Below are 23,727 nucleotides of genomic sequence, written 5' to 3' on the forward strand. Positions count from 1 at the left end.
AATAAATAAATAAATAAATAAATAAATAAATAAATAAATAAATAAATGTGAAAGAAAAAAAATCCATTGTCACCTGGTTTTAAGTGCTCCTCTTAATCAGAATCTGAGTGTAATGTTTCCAAAATACTTTTTTCTCCTAGATGACAGCCATCATTAACTCTGGGTAGTCTCTGTGTTAATGCATATAGTTAACTCACAACCAGAATAAAAGGACTATAAAACAGCGAGGTGAGATAAATGAAATATTATTCCTAATATTCTACTCTATATCTAAATTCTCATTTCGTATATTAAAACTTTGGTTCAACTCTAAATGCAGTCGGTCATATGGCTTAATTTTAATTCATAAATGTTAAAATGTTTAGCAAGATAAAGTATTTTACTAGAAATTATTGTTGGACTAATGTTAAGCAAAAATGAATCACTAACATTGTGTTTCTGACATACAATGCTTCACTCAGGTTACTAGTTGTGTTTCACAGTGAACTGTCTACTTCAGAGAAATCTGAAATGAAATAATAATTAGCCAGTTTACTGTCAAACACATCCACAAGTTCTGAACAGAATTTTGGTCTGAGGGATACATAGGAAGATTGGCATATAAGTTTTAAGGATGGGAATGAAAAAGTAAATATAGTTAGCTATGGAAGAATTTAATTCTATCATTATCAACTAATATGGTAAAAGGCCTTAAATGTTATATTGGCATGAACTATAAACATAAATTTACATCACAGAGGAAATGCTATAGGGAGTTTTTAATGGTTCTTTTAGACAGACCAATAGTTACTTAGACCATTTTGACTATTAAATATCTTCATTATCTCTGCGGGTTGTCTAGACATTGTACTAATTACAACAGTGAACTCCATAAACCAGACAAGTTCATTAAGCAAGAAGTAAAAGAAGTTTCTTTTTTTTTAACCTCAGAATAAAAGGAAAAAAGAGAATTTCAAGATGAAAGGAATGATTTAGCCCTGAATGAGACTTGAAGGAAAAAAAAAGTGATGTTAATAATAAAATCAAAAGGAAATAAGGTAGAAGATTAGAAGTTATTCTCAAACACTATACACCAATGGAACTGAACATCTTATTCTCTCAAAACTCAGTAAATGAAAATAACTAGCTGACTTCCTAACCTTAAAATAATGCATTTTGTCTATTGTATGAAAAGGGGATTATTTTGAGATAACAATTCAAGTACAGTTTATGAATTTTCCCACAGTATGTACTCACTAAAAAATAAATAATATCTACAATAATATGAAATATACATAGAGAGACTATATCTCTTGAATTGTATTAGCAAAGCCCTGTCTATTGTCTTCACCAGGAAAATAGCCTAATTGTCCATGTTCAACATTCTTATTAAACTATGTACACCTAAATTATCTGAACCAAAAGTTTTGATCTTCTCTTACTATGTCACAGTCCCACCTCCAACCTTGAATCCCAATGACTCACATTGATAGCTATCAAATTAAAGGAGGAGTTTTGTGATTAGAATGCTGGGATGGGATTCCTTGTGCTTTATTATAAATGGATATACCAAGGTACACAAAGAAAAACTGATGCCTAAGCAAAATTAGAAAAAAATACAGCATTACACAGATTGCTTTGATGTTGTGCTTTATTTTTAAATTTGAATATTATTTTAAAAATTGTTATGAGTTTTTATAGCATAACTGAGTTTATTTTTTAAAATTTCATTTTAAAATTGTGATCTAAGGAAAAGCCCTTTTTTCCCTGGAGAAGTGGGAATGTACTTATAAAATGTAGGATTTTTCATTTTTACATGTGGTTCCAGGATTCAGATTTATGTTTGATCACAATTTTTAAACTATTTCTATCTCATGGTTAGAAAGTATATTTCTCACCCATTTCCCATGGTTGATTATTTCTTTCCACTGAAGCATCTTTATTCACTGAATGTCTGACTTTTACTCATAGAAATCCTAATACATTTTTAATTGCACAATAATTATGTGTCTACCAACTGTGCCTTTTTTTTTTCCACTGATGGAGAAACCAAGGCTCAAACAACTCAGATAGCAATTAGTAACCTCACAAACTCCAATTCTTAGTCTTCCCTTATAGATTACCCTGGGCCCCTGATAATCTTATTTATCTTTGTTCGGTAACTCTGCACTCACGTTTATGTCAAAACATTCCCAAATCTAAGAAATGGATACTCCTCCAAAGTTGTTTTCACTTAAATTATGTGCATCTAAAATGTCACAGGCCTCTGTATAACTGAGGTTTATGGCAGTGCATTTTCAATACAATTTGAAAGTTCCATTCATTAAATATGTTTTTCTCACCAGAAAGACACACAGCTGATCCCAAAAAGGATGACAACCTCTTTGAGAAACTATGTAATAAAGTATTTTCCTTCCTAACTTTAAAATACGCTGTATTTACTATTGATGTATCTTTGTTAAATTGAAAATAAGTGTCTAGAAAATATTAACCTACATAAGAAGAATCACATAAACAAGGGTTATGGAAAAAAAGGGAAAGCCAAAATGTGATAAAATCTGTAAGAATTTAGAAAACATAATCTATAATATAGAAATTCATATATTTGGGTAATTGGAATTAATTATATGCTGCACTTCCTAAACTTACATACCAAAGACAATTTTGTGATTATCTACAGCTATAGCATCTTAGTACATTAAGAAAAAATGAAAAATGTTGTAATAATATTTCATAGTTGAATAATGGTGACTGATGGGTAAAAACATAATACTTTTAAATAAACACCATTTAGGGTTAAGGTTTTAGGTATTGGACAATTGTCATCTGAAAATCTCTTTCCAATTTAGAAATTAAGAACACATGATCAGATATTTATAGAAATGGAAAATAGATTTTAGGTTTATAATAAAAATCAAATGACAATGCTATGGAGGTTTCAAAAAATAAATATGAGGACTTCCAAACACCACAGATAAGAAAAATTACACCACTTACGTGTGACGTAGCACAATTCAAGTTCTCATTAGAAGAGGTTTAATGAGACTTGAATGCAGGAAGAATTTTAAAAACAAAGACTAATATAGTAAAATGATATTGAAATAAGTTTCTTGGGGGGAGAGTTGAAAATTAAAGAGAAAAAAATTTTGAAACATAGTAGAGATAATAATAGGGTTTTCAAAGAAGGGATTTCCAACATAAATAAACCCAGGGGGAAAAAAGAGTCAATTTTATTTTAGATAGAAGTGGACATATTCAGTGTGGGATCTGGGAAGGGGGAAGCAATTTGCATACCAAAGGCAATTTATTTAAATCAAGACTTTTCTGAGTGTTTTTTAGTTAAAATAGAATTACATTTGTTAGCGTGTTATCCACTACCTCTACTTAACCCTATTTAAATTATATCTGAACCAATAAGGAAGCTCGTTTCTAACACAATTTACACTCTATTGAGGAAGGCGTGTTAGTGTGTCTATGTGCCTACGCCATCCATGATGGGACATACAGCTAATGCCATTCAGAAACCTTTAGTAAGCTTGCAATTAATTTTCAAGGTTTTTTATAAAGAACACAGGTTAAACAGAAATGCTATGGAGAAAATAATCAGTCTTTGGAAACCTAGAGCTTCATTAAAACATTAAATTAATTCAAAATAAAAGGTAACGGTAATAATCACTGGGTACTCAATAAGTATTTGAGTTATTAAGAAACTGTATTATATGGAAACCTGGTTATGACTTCTGTACAGTAATTTTTGTTATCTTTCATTGGCTTTAATCTAGATACCAGTGATATTAAATGGTAGCCTAGTACAATGTAAAACAGGATGATTAGCATTTCATGCTAGGGCATGTCTTTCAGGTTGTCAGAATTATGAATTTTACAGCTATTTAAGTTTGCTTCTTAGAGGGTTTTCTCTTTTTTAGCCCAATTTTGTTTATAGTTTCAAGAATTACTTCTCCAAATGAATTTATGTTGTCTAGGTAAAATGTTATTTGGACATAATGCAGTTAGAAAAACCAGGCCGTAATCAGGACAGTTTTAAAAGGCTACATGTAAAGGTGGATTTTTATATAATAAAACTTTCCCTTGATCATATTATAAAGTCATAGCTTCCATTTTCTTAGGCCACTTTATTTCCTCTACATTATGTAGATATAGATTACACCAAAAATTACCCTCTTTTGAACTCCTTTTCCTGAAGAAAATTGAAAAAATGCATACCCCATAAAACACTTCCTTTCTATTTTACTGCAGTGAATTCACTGTTAGGCTCTTTTTCACTCCTGAAACCAGATAGGCAATGCCAGAAAATCAAATTGAACCTGAAAGTACTTATAAAAGCCAATTTAAGATCAGCAAGTAGAATATTGAAAATAATAATTAAATACACAAATCTACTGGCAGCCTTGCCCTACTACCTTATAATGCAAAACAACCCTATCTAGGGATACCAGTTTCATGAAACCATACTACATAAAGCAAATGAAGTATCATTTTATTTTTGAGATAGATCATGTTTTTTCCTCCAGGTTATACATTTAAACATAAAATACTTTATTTCTATTCAGATGAGGAAAAGCCATCTGACTGAAAGATTTCATGAATCTAGTAGAAAAGATCACCACATGAGTCAAAGATGAGAGTCTTTTGAATTCCTGCCATGCCATCTGTTTTAACTCATTGCAGAGGAATTAGAGCCAAAAAATCATATGGCTGGAAAGCCCCAAAAGGAAGGGGTCAACCCAGAGAGATAAAGAAGCTCCACAACAATTTTTTTTTCAATAGAAGTCCTCTGATTCCTGAAGGACACAAAAATTTTAGATATTGAAATTGGAAATTCAACAAAATATTATTTCAAAATTTAAAGGTGACAATGGCTAAACTGGTAAGATTCAAGTTACTATGCTCTGGACAGCTATTTTTAATAAAATATATAAAAGTAATTTTCTATGCATATTTAATTTTCAATTTTAAAATACAGTATTTTATGATGAGTAATGTATTCAGTTATGAGAAATGCATAGATTTAAGAGCATATTTGCATTCCTGCTTCCATTCAAATTAACTACATTAGCAATAGAAATTATAGATTTTTCTACAGTGGGTTTTGTCTAAAATCTTTACTTTTAAGTTATTATTTTAGGGATTTTTATTACAGTAATACCCAATACACTATTATAAATGTCAAAATACCAATCACATTAATCTGTTACTACTATTGTCAGAAATCTTACTGATAGGACGCCTATAGATAGGTTACTGGTCTTCAAAATATGAATTAATTGTTGAAATTTGTATTCCAGAAAACAGTATGTGGCCTAATAACATTTTAGGTATTAACTATAAGCTACCTAAAGTCACCATATTAAATTTGCAAAGTGCCTAAGACTTAAGACTACTATAAAGGAAAACATGAAATGAAAAAAGAAAAACAGATAAATGGAAAAATGTAACTATGGCAGTGCTCACAATTCCCCTCACAGGAGCTGATACACTACTGAGAATGAAATGAAATGAATTATTTACATAAGTAGTCTGAGGATAAAGTACACCCACATAATATTAATAAACATTGTAGAAGCTACATTTTCATTAACACTGCATCTTCATAATAATCTTGTTCTGAATAAAGAGTTTTTTTCAAGTTAATACATCAAATACTATATCCCACTTATTCAAAATTATGCCTGTTAATAAAAACAATGGATAATAATCCTAACAAGGTTAATTAAACTAGCAATAGCAAACACACTGTATATGAAAATGGATTTCAATTGATGGAGAGCCTATTTACAACTTTTCTTCAGTGTTTTGTGGTACAGCTTTAGGAAGCATGTCTATTTGCTGAAGCACTTTATTAAAGTAAAGCATGACATCTGTTATATATTATCTTTTAGAGGTCATAATATTCTTTATTTTGAGCACTGTGCTATAAAAACCAACTAACTTTTCTATTGTAATTTAGTTATTATCACAATATTGCCTCAGCAAGGGAATGACCATTTTTGCTTATTCAAATTACCATTTATTAATGCAAAAGATATTTTGCTTCTATCGCAAAATCCAGCTGTATATACCAAAATCATTTCACATATCAAAAGATACAAAGGAATTCATTAAACATACCTTGATATGGAGCACTAAATCCACGATATCGGTGATTGCTGTCTGTAACAAAATGCAGTCTGAGCCAGTTTTTGTTGCTGATAATTGGTGGTGGTATATTCATTCCAGATAACCTGAATTATAAAAGACAACAAAAAAATTTTTTTTTAAACTTTTCAGCAGTAAATGTTTTCACTGAATTGGGACCCTGAAAAATGTCTACCTGTATACAATATTCATGACATTTCATTTTTAATTTTTAAATATGAATACATTAGTTATTTTATGCATGGGAAAGTCAATCATAGAATGGTGCAACTCCAAACGTGCTTTCCAATCAGTTTGCATATATTAATAAAATAAACTGTGAACTGGATATAATTTTTGATTCACCCAAATTTATTGCCTAGATAATAATAAACATAATGGAGGCTGAGCTAATGGTGCTGGTCCTTATGCTCCTCAAGAATATATTGATATGGTATAGTTAGAAAATAGACTTCAAAGCAATTGATATACTCTTTCCACTTAATATATTTTCCACATTGCATATTCTATGGCAAATTTCCTAATTTCTTTTCATAGGGCAAGCACTCTTTTAATGTGATTTCCAATACTATAAATTTTTGTGATTAGCTTTCATTATAATATATACTTCTATAACACACTAGAGGTCTGCCCCAATTAACAGACAGAAAACAGATTGTATTTTGGATGTATATTTATTATCCATATATTTAGTCACAAAGGTACCATTTCATAATCTCCTTAAAGCAAGGTAGTTAGAGTAAAACTTTGAAACTATGCCCCAGATACTGGTCATGGTCAACAGATGAAGTAACTCTCTTGTTCTATATCTTTTGAAGATTTCCAGGGAAGCAGTTTCTCTAATTTCATTCAATAAAGGAATATTACACCCATATAACCACTCATTTAAATCCTAGGTGTGTGCAATAAAGCCAAGGTAAAATATTCTGAAAAGCTAGACTACTACATACTGAAGAAGAGTTATTCACTAAGGTTTCCTAATAACCAGTATATGATGTATCTTTACTATTATTCAAAACTTTTGCTTTTCTTCATCATACATCAAAATAGCTGGGGTGTGTGTGTGTGTGTTGGGGGGTATGATTACAACTCTTCTCTCAATGCTTTGCAGGCAGTCACTCTAGGGGACCCATAGGAGGAGATTGGAATATATGTTGTACACATTAATTACTGTCGAGATGCAGACGTGGTGATCCAAGGACCCTTTATACAACACGTTCCCTGATTTCCCCCAAAACCTACTTTCCCACGATATTTTGGAAGTAGCTATCACTTTCTGTGGATGACTATCTGCCATGCCATAGAAATATGAATTTCACCTTTACTGTATCATTGTGGGCAGATGTATACGCATAGGTGTATAGAATGGTCTTCACAATATTACGTTCATGATTCTAACATGAACAAGATGGGTTCTATCACATACATTTCTCATCCCTCTTTCCAATTCGGAATGCATCTTCTCTAACTTTTCCCTATTAATGCCCTATTTTCTCTTTTCATAGCGGTGACCCTATTTATTGATGTAACTGGCTCCTTTTTCATATCTGAATTTAGCAAATAAAGATATGTATATAACTTTATAATGTTAAGACTCAAGTTTTAAATTTTTACTTCTTTACTTTCAAAACTATCCAAGTTATGTTTACCTTTGCTTGTTGGTTGGTTTGGTTTAAAAAGCAATTCAATGAGAAAGTATTTAGATTTGGTACAATTATATTTTCAATAGACTAGCATGTTTTATGCCAGGGTTTGATTTACAGTTTGGTTCTCCTCACTTCCTTGATTTGATGCCCATAAATATCCATTAGGGAAAGTTTAAATTATTTTTTACAGTCTGCACACATTTCTAAGTATAATGAGACTATAATACATGGATGGTTGTAATACATTAAAGTACAGAATTTGGAGAGAGGCCCTTAGAAGATCCAATAAATGAGAAACAACAAAGACATCAACAAAAGTAAGAGAGGAGAGAAGATGAAACAGGCAATAAAAAGGATAAACTTCCCATCTTTCCCAGGGACATCAAAGATAATTTCAGCAATAGAGGGTAGAAAAGACAAGTAATAGCTACTATAGAACTATAGTTTGCAACTGAATTCACCTTCAGGAATTGAGAAAGGTGGAACTGAAGATATTAGAGTTGCCGTAGCTAGAGGCACAATACACATGGGATGAAGCAAATAAGGGCAATTTAACAGGGGTGCAAATAAGAAGATATTCCTGACAGCCTCAGTGTTTCAGCTTATGAAGCAGAACTATAGGTAAGCCAAGACACTGAACCATAAAGCAAGTGCACCACAGTATCTCTCCTTCCAAATGATAGTCCGCTAGTATTGAATATTATTAAAGATAATTTACACAATATGGTTTTGTCTATGTCTTATAGAGCAATCTGGAAAATGCCTGTACATATTTCTGCACCATATTTCACATGCTATCAGGACATCTTAAAAATGGAGGATTGAGAATAAATTCTGCCTAGAAAGATTCCATTAAATTAATTTAGATAATTTATTAAATATGAAAGGAGATATTTCTTAAATATAACTCATTGTTAATCCTGATACTAAGGGTTGGAAATATAGTAGTAAATAAGACAGACAAGATCCACAATCTTGCAAAGTGAAAATAAAGAAGGTAACATAGATAAATCAATAAGATAATTTCAGATGGTGGCAAATGATGTACAAAAACATTAAAGAGTAATATGATAATGTCTAGAAATGAGGTTTCACTTGTTCTAATGTCTTTTCCATTTTACACTCAAAACAGCCACACTCATGATTATGTTTTAAATTGCTAAACTGGATTTTAGGAGAATTAAATCAAAGAAAATTATGATAATGATAAATGTCATAAATTTATAACCTACTATTGTTATTTGTATCCAAGAAGAATTCAAAATCTGTCTTTTGAAAGAAAAAAAAAAAACTGTCTTTTGAGTAATTAATAAATTGGAATGGACATATTAAATTAATAATGACACCAAATTTCATTGCATATTCAATGTAGAAATACAGTAATACAGTGTAACTTGCCAATATTAACCTTTACGAAATTTTTTATTTATATAATTTCCTGCAGAACTAAGTAACTAAATCATAAACTGATATTTACTTACTTCTTTTAGTAAACTAATATTTAAAATCACATGGAACATTTTCTACTGTAGATAGTGCCTTAGAGAATATGATTGTAATCAGTACAAAAAAATCAGTTAAGTGTAAGAAACCTGAGAGAATCACAGGTCTTTACCAGTTTTTAGAAGTGTCAAAATCTATTTTAAGCCTAGGTCTTTAGTTTATAACTCCCTTTTCAGATCCTTATTGCTGTCATCCATTGACCTCTTGTTCTCAAGTCTCTTAAAGTTAACACTTGCAACAACAGGTGTCCTCTTTGTGGCTTTAACATCTATTTTTTTTTATCTTTCCAATGCCCTAAAATCATTCACACCTAATGACCTGTCTTTCCTCATTTTTGGTACCCTCAGGCACAATCCAACCTCAAACCCATAATTATTCAAATCATCAAAAACCTCACTCTCCCAACATAGTTCTCCTGCACTCTCCTAATTTTACTTCTTTCTCTCTCTTGCCCTCTCTCTCCGTCTCCCCTTTTCCCTCTTTTACTTTTTCTGACCCCATTCTTTCTCTGGCTTCCTCCGTTCTCCAAGATTTTGTGAGATCAATTGTCCTACTTTGACCTGTAAAAATTTCCTAAAATGTATTCTTTCATCTTAACTCAAGACCTTTCCATGAATTTCTCTTTACAGCTAAAATGTCTCTCTATATTTTTTACCTTCATTTGCTTACTTAATCATTCTCAGTGAAGCCAGTCTTAAAGTTACAAGGATGAGATAAATACCAAATCTCCTCTGTCCTCACAGAGAATCTTTGCATAGTCTTATCACATCATTTATTATTTTGTATAGTTGAAAGTTTTCCATCCTCACTACTATTTACATTTCCTTTGAAGGTAGGTTATTAAATTCCTGGTGCTGAGCAAAATGACTGATGAACAGTAGATGTACACTGATGTTATTTATCAAGAAAATACATGAATATAAGCTGTTTGGGCACATGCCCTCTTTTAGTACTTCTTATGGCATTTATCACAACATTCATATGATTATACTGTACATGTTCTATAGATAAGGTGTTAGAAGCAGGAACCACAATGGATTTATCTCTGAATCCACAAGCACATTTCAAATTATAGATAATGAACAGATGCTAATCAAATTGGGTAATATCCTATTACAACATTTCTCAAAGTGTTTCCTAATAAATATTAGCCACCAAAACTGCCTTTGGGGATAGGGGAAGTTACCCCAGTCAAAAAGACTTTGAATTGTTGTTTTGTAACCATATGCCCCTTTTCTAGATTTTTTTGTAAAGTTTTAACACAGAATTTCTTAAATTTATTTCAACAATAACTCTCCCATTCCCATACTTTGACATAAAATCAAATAACGTGGTGTACAATTATTTAATAGAACCCTTTCAAAAACCACTAATTTTATGTCTTCATTTGTGTCTGGATGGAAATGTGTTTCATAGTCCCAAGAAAAACCAGCATCTTTAAAAATAGTCAAACGGGGCGCCTGGGTGGCTCAGTTGGTTAAGCGACTGCCTTCGGCTCAGGTTATGATCCTGGAGTCCCTGGATCGAGTCCCGCATCGGGCTCCCTGCTCAGCAGGGAGCCTGCTTCTGCCTCTGACCCTCCCCCCTCTCATGTGCTCTCTCTCTCTCTCATTCTCTCTCTCTCAAATAAATAAATAAAATCTTTAAAAAAAAAAAAAAATAGTCAAACGAGAAAAACTCATAAAATCTCTATTATGTTCTACAGCCCATTATAAGTTAGAAAATTATTTTAGCAACAAAATTTAACTACTTCTGGGATGACGTCAAAGGCACTAATCTTCCATGCCACGCAAGTCATGAGTACTGTGTGTGTGGAGTGTACAGATATCCACACTGACCAGGCTGTGCTTTTTTTCAACACAGATGTGTTTGTGTTCTTGGTTAGGTATTTAAAAGTCACTGAACTGCAGAACACACAATCTTATGTGGTTTTAACAAGAGCATTAAGAAGCTAAGCATTGTATTATGCAGTCCAATTATTCAGAAGTCAGATGTTATGAAGTCTTTACAAAGCAAATGAGAGAAGTCGCTACACTAAATTTTCTTCTCTTTCTAACCCCTCCCTTTACTGACACCGCCCTCTTGCTTATCCCCATCTCTACCCTGACTTTCGCTTCCCACATATCCCCTATTTCCCTGATCTATCTTTTAGACATTTTTCTTATAAAAATTGGATGCTGTAGAATAGTGTTATTTTTATCTAAACACAAGCTTCAGGAAAATCTCTTTATATTTCAGATATAATGTGTGTGTCTAGCTACCAAAATTTAATGAAGATGAAATAGAAAAGTTTAACAGTACTATAGCCATTTCAAAATTGAATTTGTAATTAAAAACTAGCAAAAACCCTCCACATCCAGATATTAATAGAGAATTCTACTAAACATATAAAGAATTAACAATGATTTTACCCATTATTTTCCTAGAAAATAGAAGAGGAGGGAACACTTCTCAACCCATTTAACAAGGTTAGTTTTACGCTATTGATAAAACCAGACAAGGTCAGTACAAAAAACAGGAAATAAATAAAACTAAAAAACAAAAACAAACAAAAAACTTCAGACCAATATCTCTCATAGATACAAAAACCTTCGGTAAATATTAGCAAATTGAATTCACCAAGGTATAAAATGAATTACACACCATGACCTAGTGAGATTTATTCAAATTATATAAGGCTGGCTCAATCTTTGAAAATCAATTAATATAATCCACCATATCAACAGGCTATAAAAGAAAATTTAATGATCAAATCAATAGACACAGAAAAAGCATTTCGTAAAATCCAATATCCATTGATGATAAAAACTCTCAGCACCATGAGAGACTATGGACTCTGAGAAACAAACTGAGGGTTCTAGAGGGGAGGGGGGTGGGGGGTGGGTTAGCCTGGTGATGGGTATTAAAGAGGGCACGTATTAAATGGAGCACTGGGTGTTATACGCAAACAATGAATCATGGAACACTACATCAAACACTCATGATGTAATGTATGGTGATTAACATAATAAAATAAAATTTTTAAAAATGTAAAAAAAAAAACCTCTCAGCAAATTAGGAAGAGAGGGAACATTCTCAACTGGATAAAGAACATGTACAAAAACCTGTAACATCATACTTAATATTGAATTACTGAATGTTTTTTGTTAAGATCAGGAACACAGTACGTGACTCTTATTCAACATTGTGCTAGAGGTTTGGTTGAGTCCATAAGGCATGAAAAATAAATTAAAAGGAATATATCTTGGAAAGAAAAAAATTGTCCTTACTTAAAATGATATGATTATTTATGTAGAAAATCCCAAGCTACAAAATAAACCTCTAGAGCTAATAAGTGCATTCAGCCTGGTCGTTGGATACAAGATGAATTAAAAAAAAAAAAATTCAATGTCTAAATAATAACAATGAACATGTGGAAATTGAAAAAAATACAATTGATAATTTTTTTGAATAAAATTAAATACTTAGGTATAAATCTAGTAAATCATTTATAGGGTCTGTATCAGGAAAATTTAAAAATGCAATAAAAAATCAAAGACATAAGTAAATGAAAAGACATGCCATGTCCCTGAATTGACTTATCATAGTAAAGATATTAATTCTCCCCCAAATAATCTACAGTTTTAATGCAATTCTTATTGAAATGCCAGGAAATTTTTTTTGTAGACACACACAAGGTAATTATAAAATGGACATGGAAAGGTACAGGACCCAGGATAGATAAAACAAATTTGAAAAAGAAGAATGAACTCCAAGTAAACAATAGCCTTTTCAATAAATGATGCTGGGACAATTGAACAACCATAGGAAAAAAATAAACCTCAGTCTAAACTTCACACTTGAAAAAATGAAACATCTATTTATAATTTTAAAAAGTCTCAGCAAACTGGTAAAATCAAGTATTCAACCTGATAAAGGGCATCCATGAAAATGATACAGCTAATATAATTGTGATAATTTTTAAAGGTGAATAATTCAGTGCTTTCCCTGTAAGATCAGAAACAAATTATAGATGTCCACTCTCACCATTTCTATTCAACATTGAATTGGAAGTTCCTGCTAGTGCAATAAAGCGAGAAAAGTAAATAAAAGACATGCCAAAGGTAAAGAAAAGGGTAAAGTTGTCTTTGTTTTCAGAGGACATGATTGTCTATGTAGAAAATTTCTATAAATCTACAAAATGCTAGAAGACCTTATGAATGACTTTATCAAGATCTCAGGATAGAAAATGAATGTATAAAAATCAGCTGTATTTCTGTGCCTTAGCAATGAGCAATTGAAATTGATTTTTTTTAATTATAGTATCACTTGCAATATCATAAAAATAATTGAAACAGGAATAAATATAACAAAATGTACATCATTTTTAATATGCCTTAAACTTCAAATAATATATAAATCATATTTATATACTTAGATAACCTAAGTAGATAGAGAAATATGCCCACATTCATTTATAGGAAGATTCAACATGGTTTGATGCCATTTTTCCCAATTAATATATAAATTCAGTATAATTCTTGTGAAAATCTCAGTGGAAATGAATGGTTCTAAAATTCATGTGGAAATATAAAGTACTAGAATAACCTTTTTTTAAAAAAAACTTAATTGATGATTCATGCTAGTTGATTTTAGACTATCAATCTACAGTAATAATGAGGTGCTGCTGATCTGATAAATATACAAATGGAAGAAAATAGAAAGTCTAGAAATAAATCTACAGCTATATGACCAATTGATTTTTAACAAAGAATTCAAAGTAACCGAATGAAGAAAAAATATCATCTCGACAAATGGTGTGGAACTGAATATTTTAATACAAAAAAAAAGGAAAAATATCTCAACCCTACATAAATATTAATTCAAAATGGATCATAGACATGAATGAAAATGCAAAAAAATATTAAAACTTCCAGAAAAATGCATGAGAGAAAAATTTGTGGATTAGTGGGAGATTTGTTAGTTAAGAGAGAAAAAGCATGGATCATTTAAAAAAAGATAAATTGGGCTCCATATTTTAAAAAGTTCTGCTAATGAAAATACATTATTAAAAAATGAAATGACAAGCCATAGACAAGGAGAAAATATTTCTAATGCACATATTTAAAAAGGAAATGTATCTACAAAAGAGAAAGAATTTTCCAAATTAGTAAGATAACAGATGACTCAACAACAACAAAAAAAATGGGTAAAAACTTTGAACACTTCATGGAGGAAGAGATACAGAAAACAAAGAAGCACATGAAAAGATGCTCAAATTAAAATGAGATATCACTATCCACTTAGGAAAATGACTAATAGGAATATTCCACTGAGAACTAATACACTCATTAAAATGGTTATCATTTAAAAAGCTGAAATTACAAGATTAGTGAGAATGAAGAGCAATTTGAACTTTTATAACTGGCTGATGGAATGCAGTGTAGTACAGCCACTTTGAAAAACAGGTTAACAACTTCTTACACAATATATGATTATCATTTAACTTAGCAATCACACTCCTAGTATTTACCTAAGAGAAATGAAAATGTATGTACATGCAAAGACTTGTACACAAGTTTTTGTCTTCATTATGTCTTCATCTTCATTCATAATCACCAAAAACGGACAAGTGGTCAGTTTTTATAAAATATATATATATAATATTTATTTATATTTTATGTTTTACATATATTTTATATATATCATATATTATATGTATATATAAATAGATCTGGTGCATTCATACAATTATGCTTTATCACTAGTAATAAGGAATTAACTACTGATACTTGTAACAATATAGATGAATCTCACAAGCATTGTTATAGAAGAATTGATATACTACATACTATGTGACTGTATATTGTATAATTTTTCTCATATGACATTCAAAGAAAAGGAAAGACAGTCACAACAGTGGGTGAGGGAAACATTCGATATCTTTATTTTGGCTACATGATTGTATATGTTTGTAACAATGCATAAAATTGCACGCCTAAGAAGATTCAATTTTAATGTAAATTACTCTTCCATAAACCTGACTTTAAGAAAACAAATAGTTTTAAGAGATTTTTGGCTTGCCTGTCAATAACATTAACAAAATAATGTGTATATTTCTTGCTTGGAGCGAATAACTGGAACAAAATAAATGTATTCTCTCAAAGGAAAGGACAAGAAATCATTTTAAATTCTTGAAAAAGATCCTCCTCTTTATGACTAGAGAAATTAAACCTCAAATATCATTATATATATATGCAAATATATATTCAAACTATGAATATTCTAAATTGTTTTTCCTTGTACAATAAATACTTCCAGTTTTAACCATAATTACATCCCCAATATATTTATTGCCAATGCATGTTTTTCTTTGGGTCTCCTGAGTTGATAATGATACTAGGAAAATGGTCTAAAAAGCAAATGTTTGAAAAGAAAAAAAAATGTAAATTAGCCAGCCATTTACTTTATCTGCTTGAGTCTAATAATTTCATTTATCTTTCTCACTGAACTAACTAAAATAAATAGTTTTGTTGGAGCTAGACTTCATTTTTTTTCATGTCACAATTTTTTGAAACATAGCAGCTAAAGAACATAGAAAATGTTGAATTTAAATGATCAGTGTATGTATACTCAAGTAATGGTTACAGTATAATTCCGAACTTTCCCATAATTTTTTTCATATTGAAAGCACAACAATATATGAATGCTTTTGAGTCAATGACTAAATTTTTAATTGTACCTCTATCACTAAACAGAGAGCTCTTATTTCTACTTTCTTGGAAATGGAAATTGAATAGCTTCAGATTTATTCAGTGAGATGTAAATATCTTCAAAGAACCATTCAAGAGCATCACTGATATTTTCCAAATACCATCCATATGTAAAGTACTATACAAGGAAAATGTAAAATACTAAAGATTATATGTAAATGAGAAAGGATATGGTTAAACAGTCCAAAGAAGGTATACCTCAATTCCGCTCTACTTCCCTTTCCCTCTCTCTCCCCTCTGAAAATCACAGAAACAAATCAAAATAAACAAAACAAAAACATTTAGAATAGAGTTTCTTAAAACAGAGTATATTATTCCTATTTCTATGGATTATCTCAATTTCACAGATTCCCATACTTATAATAAATAAGTACATAAATAAATATATAATCTGCCAAACTTGTTAAATATGATTGATGTGGGCTATTAAAATTTTCACAAATCCCCTAATTTTCTCATTTCTCTACTTAAAGTATTTAAGCAGAGGGCGCCTGGGTGGCTCAGTTGGTTAAGCGACTGCCTTCGGCTCAGGTCATGGTCCTGGAGTCCCTGGATCGAGTCCCGCATCGGGCTCCCTGTTCGGCAGGGAGTCTGCTTCTCCCTCTGACCCTCCCCCGTCTCATGTGCTTGCTCTCTCTCATTCTCTCTCTCTCAAATAAATAAATAAAATCTTAAAAAAAAAATTTAAAAAAAAAAAAAAAGTATTTAAGCAGACATTTTAGCAAATGAACTACTCACATCTTTTGCCCGGTTAATATTGGTAATAATAATGTACAATATTTATTGAGGGCTAGTTACTATGTACTGCATATTATTCCAAGCATACTCATTTAATTACAGAAAATAATACCTGTGTATTATGAAATGCAATGAAGTGGAGATTTTAATTATGGTGGATTGCTGTACAATACGTAAATTTGTAAATACTGCTATTTTATTGGTTGGAAAACCATCACAGTGTTTATTCCAACCATTCTAAGGGAAGGGGCCATTATAATTTATAGTTACATAATCCAGTGGGTAGTAAACATTTGTTAAACTCATATAGTGTCTGATAGTTTAAGACAGGCTTATAATCTCTCAGAAAGCTTAAAATGACTAATGCATATCCGTAGTGTCCAATGCAATTACTTTAGTACATATTCAATGTTGTTTTTTTATTTTAGAGGTGTTACTTTGTTTCCCCTTTACTCATGCCATCGTCAAGCATGTGAGTTCTCAAAAAAATGCCTGATGAATATTTTCCACATCATTTACCTTTTTATTTTCCTGTGTTAGTCTCAGTAATTTTTCTTCCTCTCAATTTATTTTATAAACAGTCAGGTTTTAGATTACCTCAAGTCTGGTGTATTGTATTACATTGAACACTTTATAACTTTACTTGGAAAAAATCATTTAGAGATATAATTATCTTTTTTACTATGTTTTTAATTTTGATATTAATTGTGAATCAATATCTATAAAACTCACAAACTCCAAGATCTCACATTACTTTTGCTTAGGACATCAGGGAAGGATTCCAAGATTTATCATCCTTGACAAAAAACAAAAAAACAAAAAAACAAAAAAAAACACAGCCAGGCAAAACAAAGGCTGAAAACCATGTTTTATTAATTTCACAGCAAAAAAATGTAAACATACCTAGGAAGAATTTTGAAATAAATGTAATAAAGGAACTGTTTATAGAGTTGTGGGACAGGAACCAAAATGGAATGCTGTGGTACCAAGGGTAATAGGGTTCCATATTACCTATAGTCCAAATGGGAATTGATTTCCACCCTGTGAAAAATGGGAATGCCTACTCACAGTGAGACCTCATTCTGGGGATTATTCCAGGGAATAAAATCAGTCCCTTCTATGGCTAAACTCTCAAGGAAGCCAGTGAGCAAGGGAAGGCAGAGCAAGGGGGTTGAATTTGGATTGTGGGTAAAGAGAAGGGGCAGAGAATAACAGCATACTTGTCAATGTGCTCATTGTTTATTTAAAGATACCAAAGATACAAGACTGTCTAGTCACAAGACAAGAAAATTATAGCCTGAATATACATAATAGAATATTTAAAGTCAAACAGTCATAAAGGCAATATAAAAACCATCACAGAAGGATAGATACTGTTGAGAGTAAAGTCTTTTTTCCTAAGCTAAGAAGCCATTCAACAAATAGTTGACAAGAGGCTTCTATACACCAAGCATTCTTGCTAGGGTTGCATGAGTGAACGCAGTGCCAGACTTTTCTTTGTAGTGGAAGAACATTATATAATAGGTTTTAGCAAGATGCACAGCAGAAATGGTTAATCTGTGTATAATGAAGTAGAGGAGAGTAAAAGGACTGGGTCATCAAGGGGTGCATGTTCTAGGAAACTTTCTCACCTCCCCTAATACTCTGAGTAAAAGGGACATATTTTAACAAGGTGAGTGTGAACTCTCTGGTAGCTCTGGGAAGTGTCCCTTATGGTCCATGGAAAATCTGGGGTCCCACAGAAGAAAAGGAGCTCTTGACTGGAAGCCCTTGCAAAAACCACAACTCTGGAGAGACATTAATATAAAACATGCAGTTGAACCACCTCACACCTGTCAGAGTGGCTAAAATTAACAACACAGGAAACAACAGATGTTGATGAGGATGTGGAGAAAGGGGAACCTTCTTACACTGTTGGTGGGAATGCAAACTGGTGCAGCCACTCTGGAGAACAGTATGGAGGTTCCTCAAAAAAATGGAACTACCCTATGACCCAGCAATTGCACTACTAGGTATTTACACAAAGGACACAAAAATACTGATTTGAAGGGGCACATGCACCATGATGTTTATAGCAGCATTATCAACAATAGCAAAATTACGGAAAGAGCCCAAACATCCATTGACTGATGAATGGATAAAGAAGATGTGAAACACACACACACACACACACACACACACACACACACACTGAAATATTACTCAGCCTTCAAAAAGAAAGAAATCTTGCCATTTGCAATGACATGGATAGAGCTAGAGTGTATATGCTGAGCAAAATAAGTCAGTCAGAGAAAGATAAATACCATAAGATTTCACCCATATGTGGAATTTAAGAAACAAAACAGATGAACACAGGGAAAAGAAAAAAAAAATAGAGGGAAGGAGACAAACCATAAGAGAGTCTCAACTATAGAGAACAAACTGAGGGTAACCAGAAGGGAGGTGGGCTGGAGGATGGGCTAAAAGGGTGATGGGTATTAAAGAGGGTACTTGTGATGAGCACTGGGTGTTGTATGTAAGTTACGAATCAGTAAATTCTACACCTGAAACTAATATTACACTATATGTTAACTAACTGGAATTTAAATAAAAACTTGAAACATTAAAAAACAAAGAAAACCACATGCATTTGTCTCTGGCTTTCCCCCCTAAAATAGAACTCTATACTGACAGAATTTGTAATGGTTAGAGTCAGAAAATGACTGCCTTTTATTTTTGGATATTTCCTTTTTTTTTAATGCCATTTTATCTTCTTATACAATTTTAAAGCTAATAATTATTAACATGACAAACTGGGAATGGGTTCTCCCCTTCTATATCATACTTCAGCTCAGATACAATTTTGCTCTCAGAGAGTTCTCCAAATATATTTTAAAAATAGAATGTATTTTAAAACTAATTTTATATAGTATACTGTTCTATGAAGTCCGTTGAATTAGAAGTGTTCACTAAATTAATATCATAGTAGAAATATTTCATCGTATATTTTTATGAATATCTTTGAATAATGTTCACCGAATAAACACAATAGTAAAACAAATTTAAGCATATTGTATCTACATTTCCCTTCTATCGGTTTGAGTTAAAAAAAACATATGGGTTTATAAATATGAATATAGACATTTGTATTTAGGATCTTTTAAATATTCATATTTATGATTTATTTTATATAACCAGATTTCAGATAAATAATATTCAATAAGAATAACTTCAATTAAATAGACTTATTTTTACGAAGAAAGTTAAATTGTTATATACAATTAGCTTATGAGTTCATGTGAGAGATACATTCACAAAAACAATTTAAACATACTTTTGCGCATGTACATGCACAGTCAAGAATTTATCTAGATAAAGCATTAATTATGGATTTATCCCCTCTAGGATACCAATCATATTAACTATATTTCTCATGGCTTCCACACACCTTTATTTGGGTTTTGTCTTTTAGAAACAGGAGAAAGAAGAAAAGGACATTGGTCTGTGTGTGTGGATTGGGACAGTAAAAAGTACTTTGAAACTGAAGAAAAAGACGAGAAGAAAAATCATATTATGCTGATTAAAATAAACAACGAGAGATTGCAGAATTGACCACATAGCTGGCAACAAAAAATTAAATAGGTAAAAATACATGCCCATACTCCAAAATGAACAGTGTCAAATAAAATACTTTAATATTTCCCCTTTAATTTTTTCAACAATGATTTTTTTATTCAACATTCCCTTATGAGTATTAATTGATCATTCTGTAAGTATGGGTACCCTCCAAGGTGGTGGGGATAGGTATCAAAAAAAAAAAAAAAAGGAAAAAGGAACTAAAGATACAATCCTCAAGGAGCTTCTATTCTGATTGGAAGAGAAAGATAATAAACATGAATGAATAAATATACAGCATGCCAGGTAGTGATAAGCGTGACTAGTAAAACTAAGTAGTGTGAGCAAGATAGAGAGTGATACAGTTAGACAGATCTCTGATAATGTCCCCCTTAGCTGAGTTTTGAAGGAAATAAAGGCATGAGCCATGTAGTTATATAACATATGGCATATACACAAAACCTCGAACAGGGCTCTATGGCTGGGGTGAAGTGACTGAGAAAGGCAAAAGTTATAGATGGTATTTAAGGGTTAGTAGTCAGCCAGGTTGTATACAATCTTGTAGAGTTATTGTACAGTCTTGAAATGTCATTCCCCTTTAAATGTGAAGCCACCAGAATGTAAAAACAGTAGAGGAGTGTCAGGTCTGATTTGCATTTTATAAAGACTGAACTGATGTGTTGAATAGAGGGGGATTGCTATAAGAGGAGGCTGCTTGAATTACTAAGTGATAGTTGCTGACAAAGTCTAGGAATAGAGTCATGGCAGCAGAGGTTGATAGGTTGTTTTCTGATTTAAATTTGCTGAGAGTCAAAGGAGTTTGTGAGAAAGGAGTCAAATGTGACTTCAAAATTTTGGTTAACTCAGAAATGGAGTGCCTGTAACTGAGATGGAGAAAACCATCAGAAGTGGATATCTGGGAGGAAACAGTGGGAGCCCAGATTTGGACATGTGAAGCTTGCAGGACTTATCTGAAATCCAAGCATATCTATCGAAGGCGCAGTTGGAAACAGGAGTCACTAGCATATACATATGGTAATTAAAGCCACATTTCTAGGTAATTGTTACCAAGCAAATGCGTAAATAGAAGAAGATCAAGAATTCATTCTGTTTCTGGTTCTGTCCCTTAAGGTCAAATCCAGAGGCAGTATGGAGGGAGAGATGGAAGGAGAATTTGGAGAAAGTTTTCTCCAACAATGGAATATGTGGGTCATGCCTTGAATCCCTCTACGTAGTAACCGTGGGACAGCCAGGTTTGAGGGTGGGAGAATAAAAATAGGAAGGAAGATGCTAGAATTCTGTCTCACTTTTCATCTTCTCTTGCCTTGGGATGTCAGTGTGCTGCCCCTACACAGGGGTAATTCCTCAATTCCTCCTCTCCTTCTTCTTGCTAAGTGACACAGAACTGTCACTTAGAACTCTGGAGCAGGGAGGCTTTGTGAAAAAAATAGACCACTAGCCTTGGAAATGTTTTGTCTAACCTCTGATCCAAATCTACATGGCTGGTAGAGTTTGGTTTAAACTCACACAGTCCAATTTTGAAGCATATTATTGTTATCAATTGGCATAAATAATGTTTATATTAATGATATTGAATGTTTTATTCCATCACTTTGTTTTTTGCTTTCAATGTCAATTTTTTCTGAAGAAAATAATGCAGTTATGTCTGTATTATCTCACTGTGATATTCTAAATTGCACTCATGCTTAGAAAGCTATTTCTATTCAGAAATTAAATGAACCTATGTGTGAACCTTGTACAATATATTTTTGCTTATATTTTATGCATTTAAATCTTTAATCTGTTTGAGATATATTTTGGTGCAAAGTGGGAGGAGAGACCATTGAATTTTTTTCCCATATAGCTGCCAAGTTTCCCAGTATCACTTAAAAATAATTCCATTCTCCAGTTTCTTATGGAGATGTTTGCTTTATCAAAATTTGTATTCTAATATATACTACAATTTTTACTTTGTTTCATTGATCACATCTGTTTTCATGTGTACCTACAATATTATGTAATGATTACATCTCTTTATGTTTCTGTGTTCATGGCTAGTACAAAGAGCCAACTTCATTATTACATTTTCTGGGAAAAGTTATAGTTGTTTCCACCTGTACTTTTTCCAAATTATTACCCAGTTTCTGAAAAATAATTGTTGAAGTTCTAACTAGAATTTCAGTTGTTCATTGGAAAGAATTAACAGTAAAAATCAATTAGAACGAAGTATCAACCCAATGCAGTTATCTGTTTTCTTTGATATCTCTCAGTGAAGTTGGGTAGTTTGCCTTACAGCTCCTTCACATTGCTTTTTAGGATACCCTTCTTCATTTCACATTTGAAGAGTCTGATATTGTGTCCTCATAATATCTTCAAACTTCTTATTGCTTCTAATGAGTTTTATGTGTTTATCTTAAATCTAGTTAGTTACTTGCTATATCTTATTAATTCTAAGTGTTCTTAATTCCTCTAGCTTTCCTGGATTTATGTGTCTCTTCCTTTTAAATTAAAAAAAAAAAAACTGCTTCAATTTCACATTTTATTTCTTTAACCAGAACTTCCAGAACAATGTGAAATATCATGTACACTTTTAAATAGAAATACAGGGATACAAGCAGAGCTGGAAACTTGTAATTAAAGAGAAAATTAGATAGAAATGGCACTAAGACTGCTGAAGGAAATATTACAGATCACTCAGCCACTTGGACCTTAAACTTGCTGCTCCTAATCCAACCTCTACTTGGGTGAAGGAAGCCAACATCTATGGGGCTCTTCAAACCAGAAATTTGGGAAGCACTCCAGAATCTTCATATCTATTTACTTCCAATTTATCATCATTTTTTTTATTTACTGTTACTTCCTAAATATTACCCTTCTGAATTATCAGGATTTAGACCAGATTCTCAACAAATATAATCAAAATTATTACAATAGCTTCCAAACTCATTTCACTATATCCAGACAAAATTCCCTTCACTTTATCATATGTGCTGTCAATGCAGTATTTTTGCTAAAAAGAAAATCTAACCTGTCACATCAGTCTGTTGCTTAAAATCTTTAGCTGTATTCAAACCAATACAGAATAATTCACCCTTAAACATAAACATCCAGTGTTCTGCAAGACTGGAATCTTATTTATCAACTAAATCTCAGTTTCTCAATTTGTTCACCTCCTTGCCTTGCTCTTGCTATAATAAATTTTTTCTACTTTCGTGGAGACATGTACTCTGTCATAGCTAAACCTTTGAACATGCTTTTTCCTCTTTCCGGAATGCCTTCTGTATCTCCTCTCTATTTTACAATTGCTTGCTTTTAGAGTTAGGTTAAGCATCATTGTAACAAGGAAGTAATTCCAGGTA

At 31.9% G+C, this 23,727-nt stretch overlaps 1 protein-coding gene across 3 annotated transcripts in view; it reads right to left on the reverse strand.

Annotated features, from left to right (window-relative positions):
* Window positions 1–23,727, reverse strand: part of CSMD3 (CUB and Sushi multiple domains 3) — a 1,201,062-nt gene that overhangs the window by 760,572 nt on the left and 416,763 nt on the right. For all 3 annotated transcript variants that reach the window (XM_035011782.1, XM_035011781.1, XM_035011780.1), the window contains exon 6: window positions 6,109–6,221. In XM_035011782.1, coding sequence (XP_034867673.1) covers window positions 6,109–6,221 — 113 coding nt within the window. The remainder of the gene's footprint in view (window positions 1–6,108; window positions 6,222–23,727) is intronic.

Source organism: Mirounga leonina, unplaced genomic scaffold (assembly GCF_011800145.1).
Source record: "Mirounga leonina isolate KUSES-001 unplaced genomic scaffold, KU_Mleo_1.0 Mir_165, whole genome shotgun sequence".
In the NCBI taxonomy this organism is placed as follows: Eukaryota; Metazoa; Chordata; class Mammalia; order Carnivora; family Phocidae; genus Mirounga; species Mirounga leonina.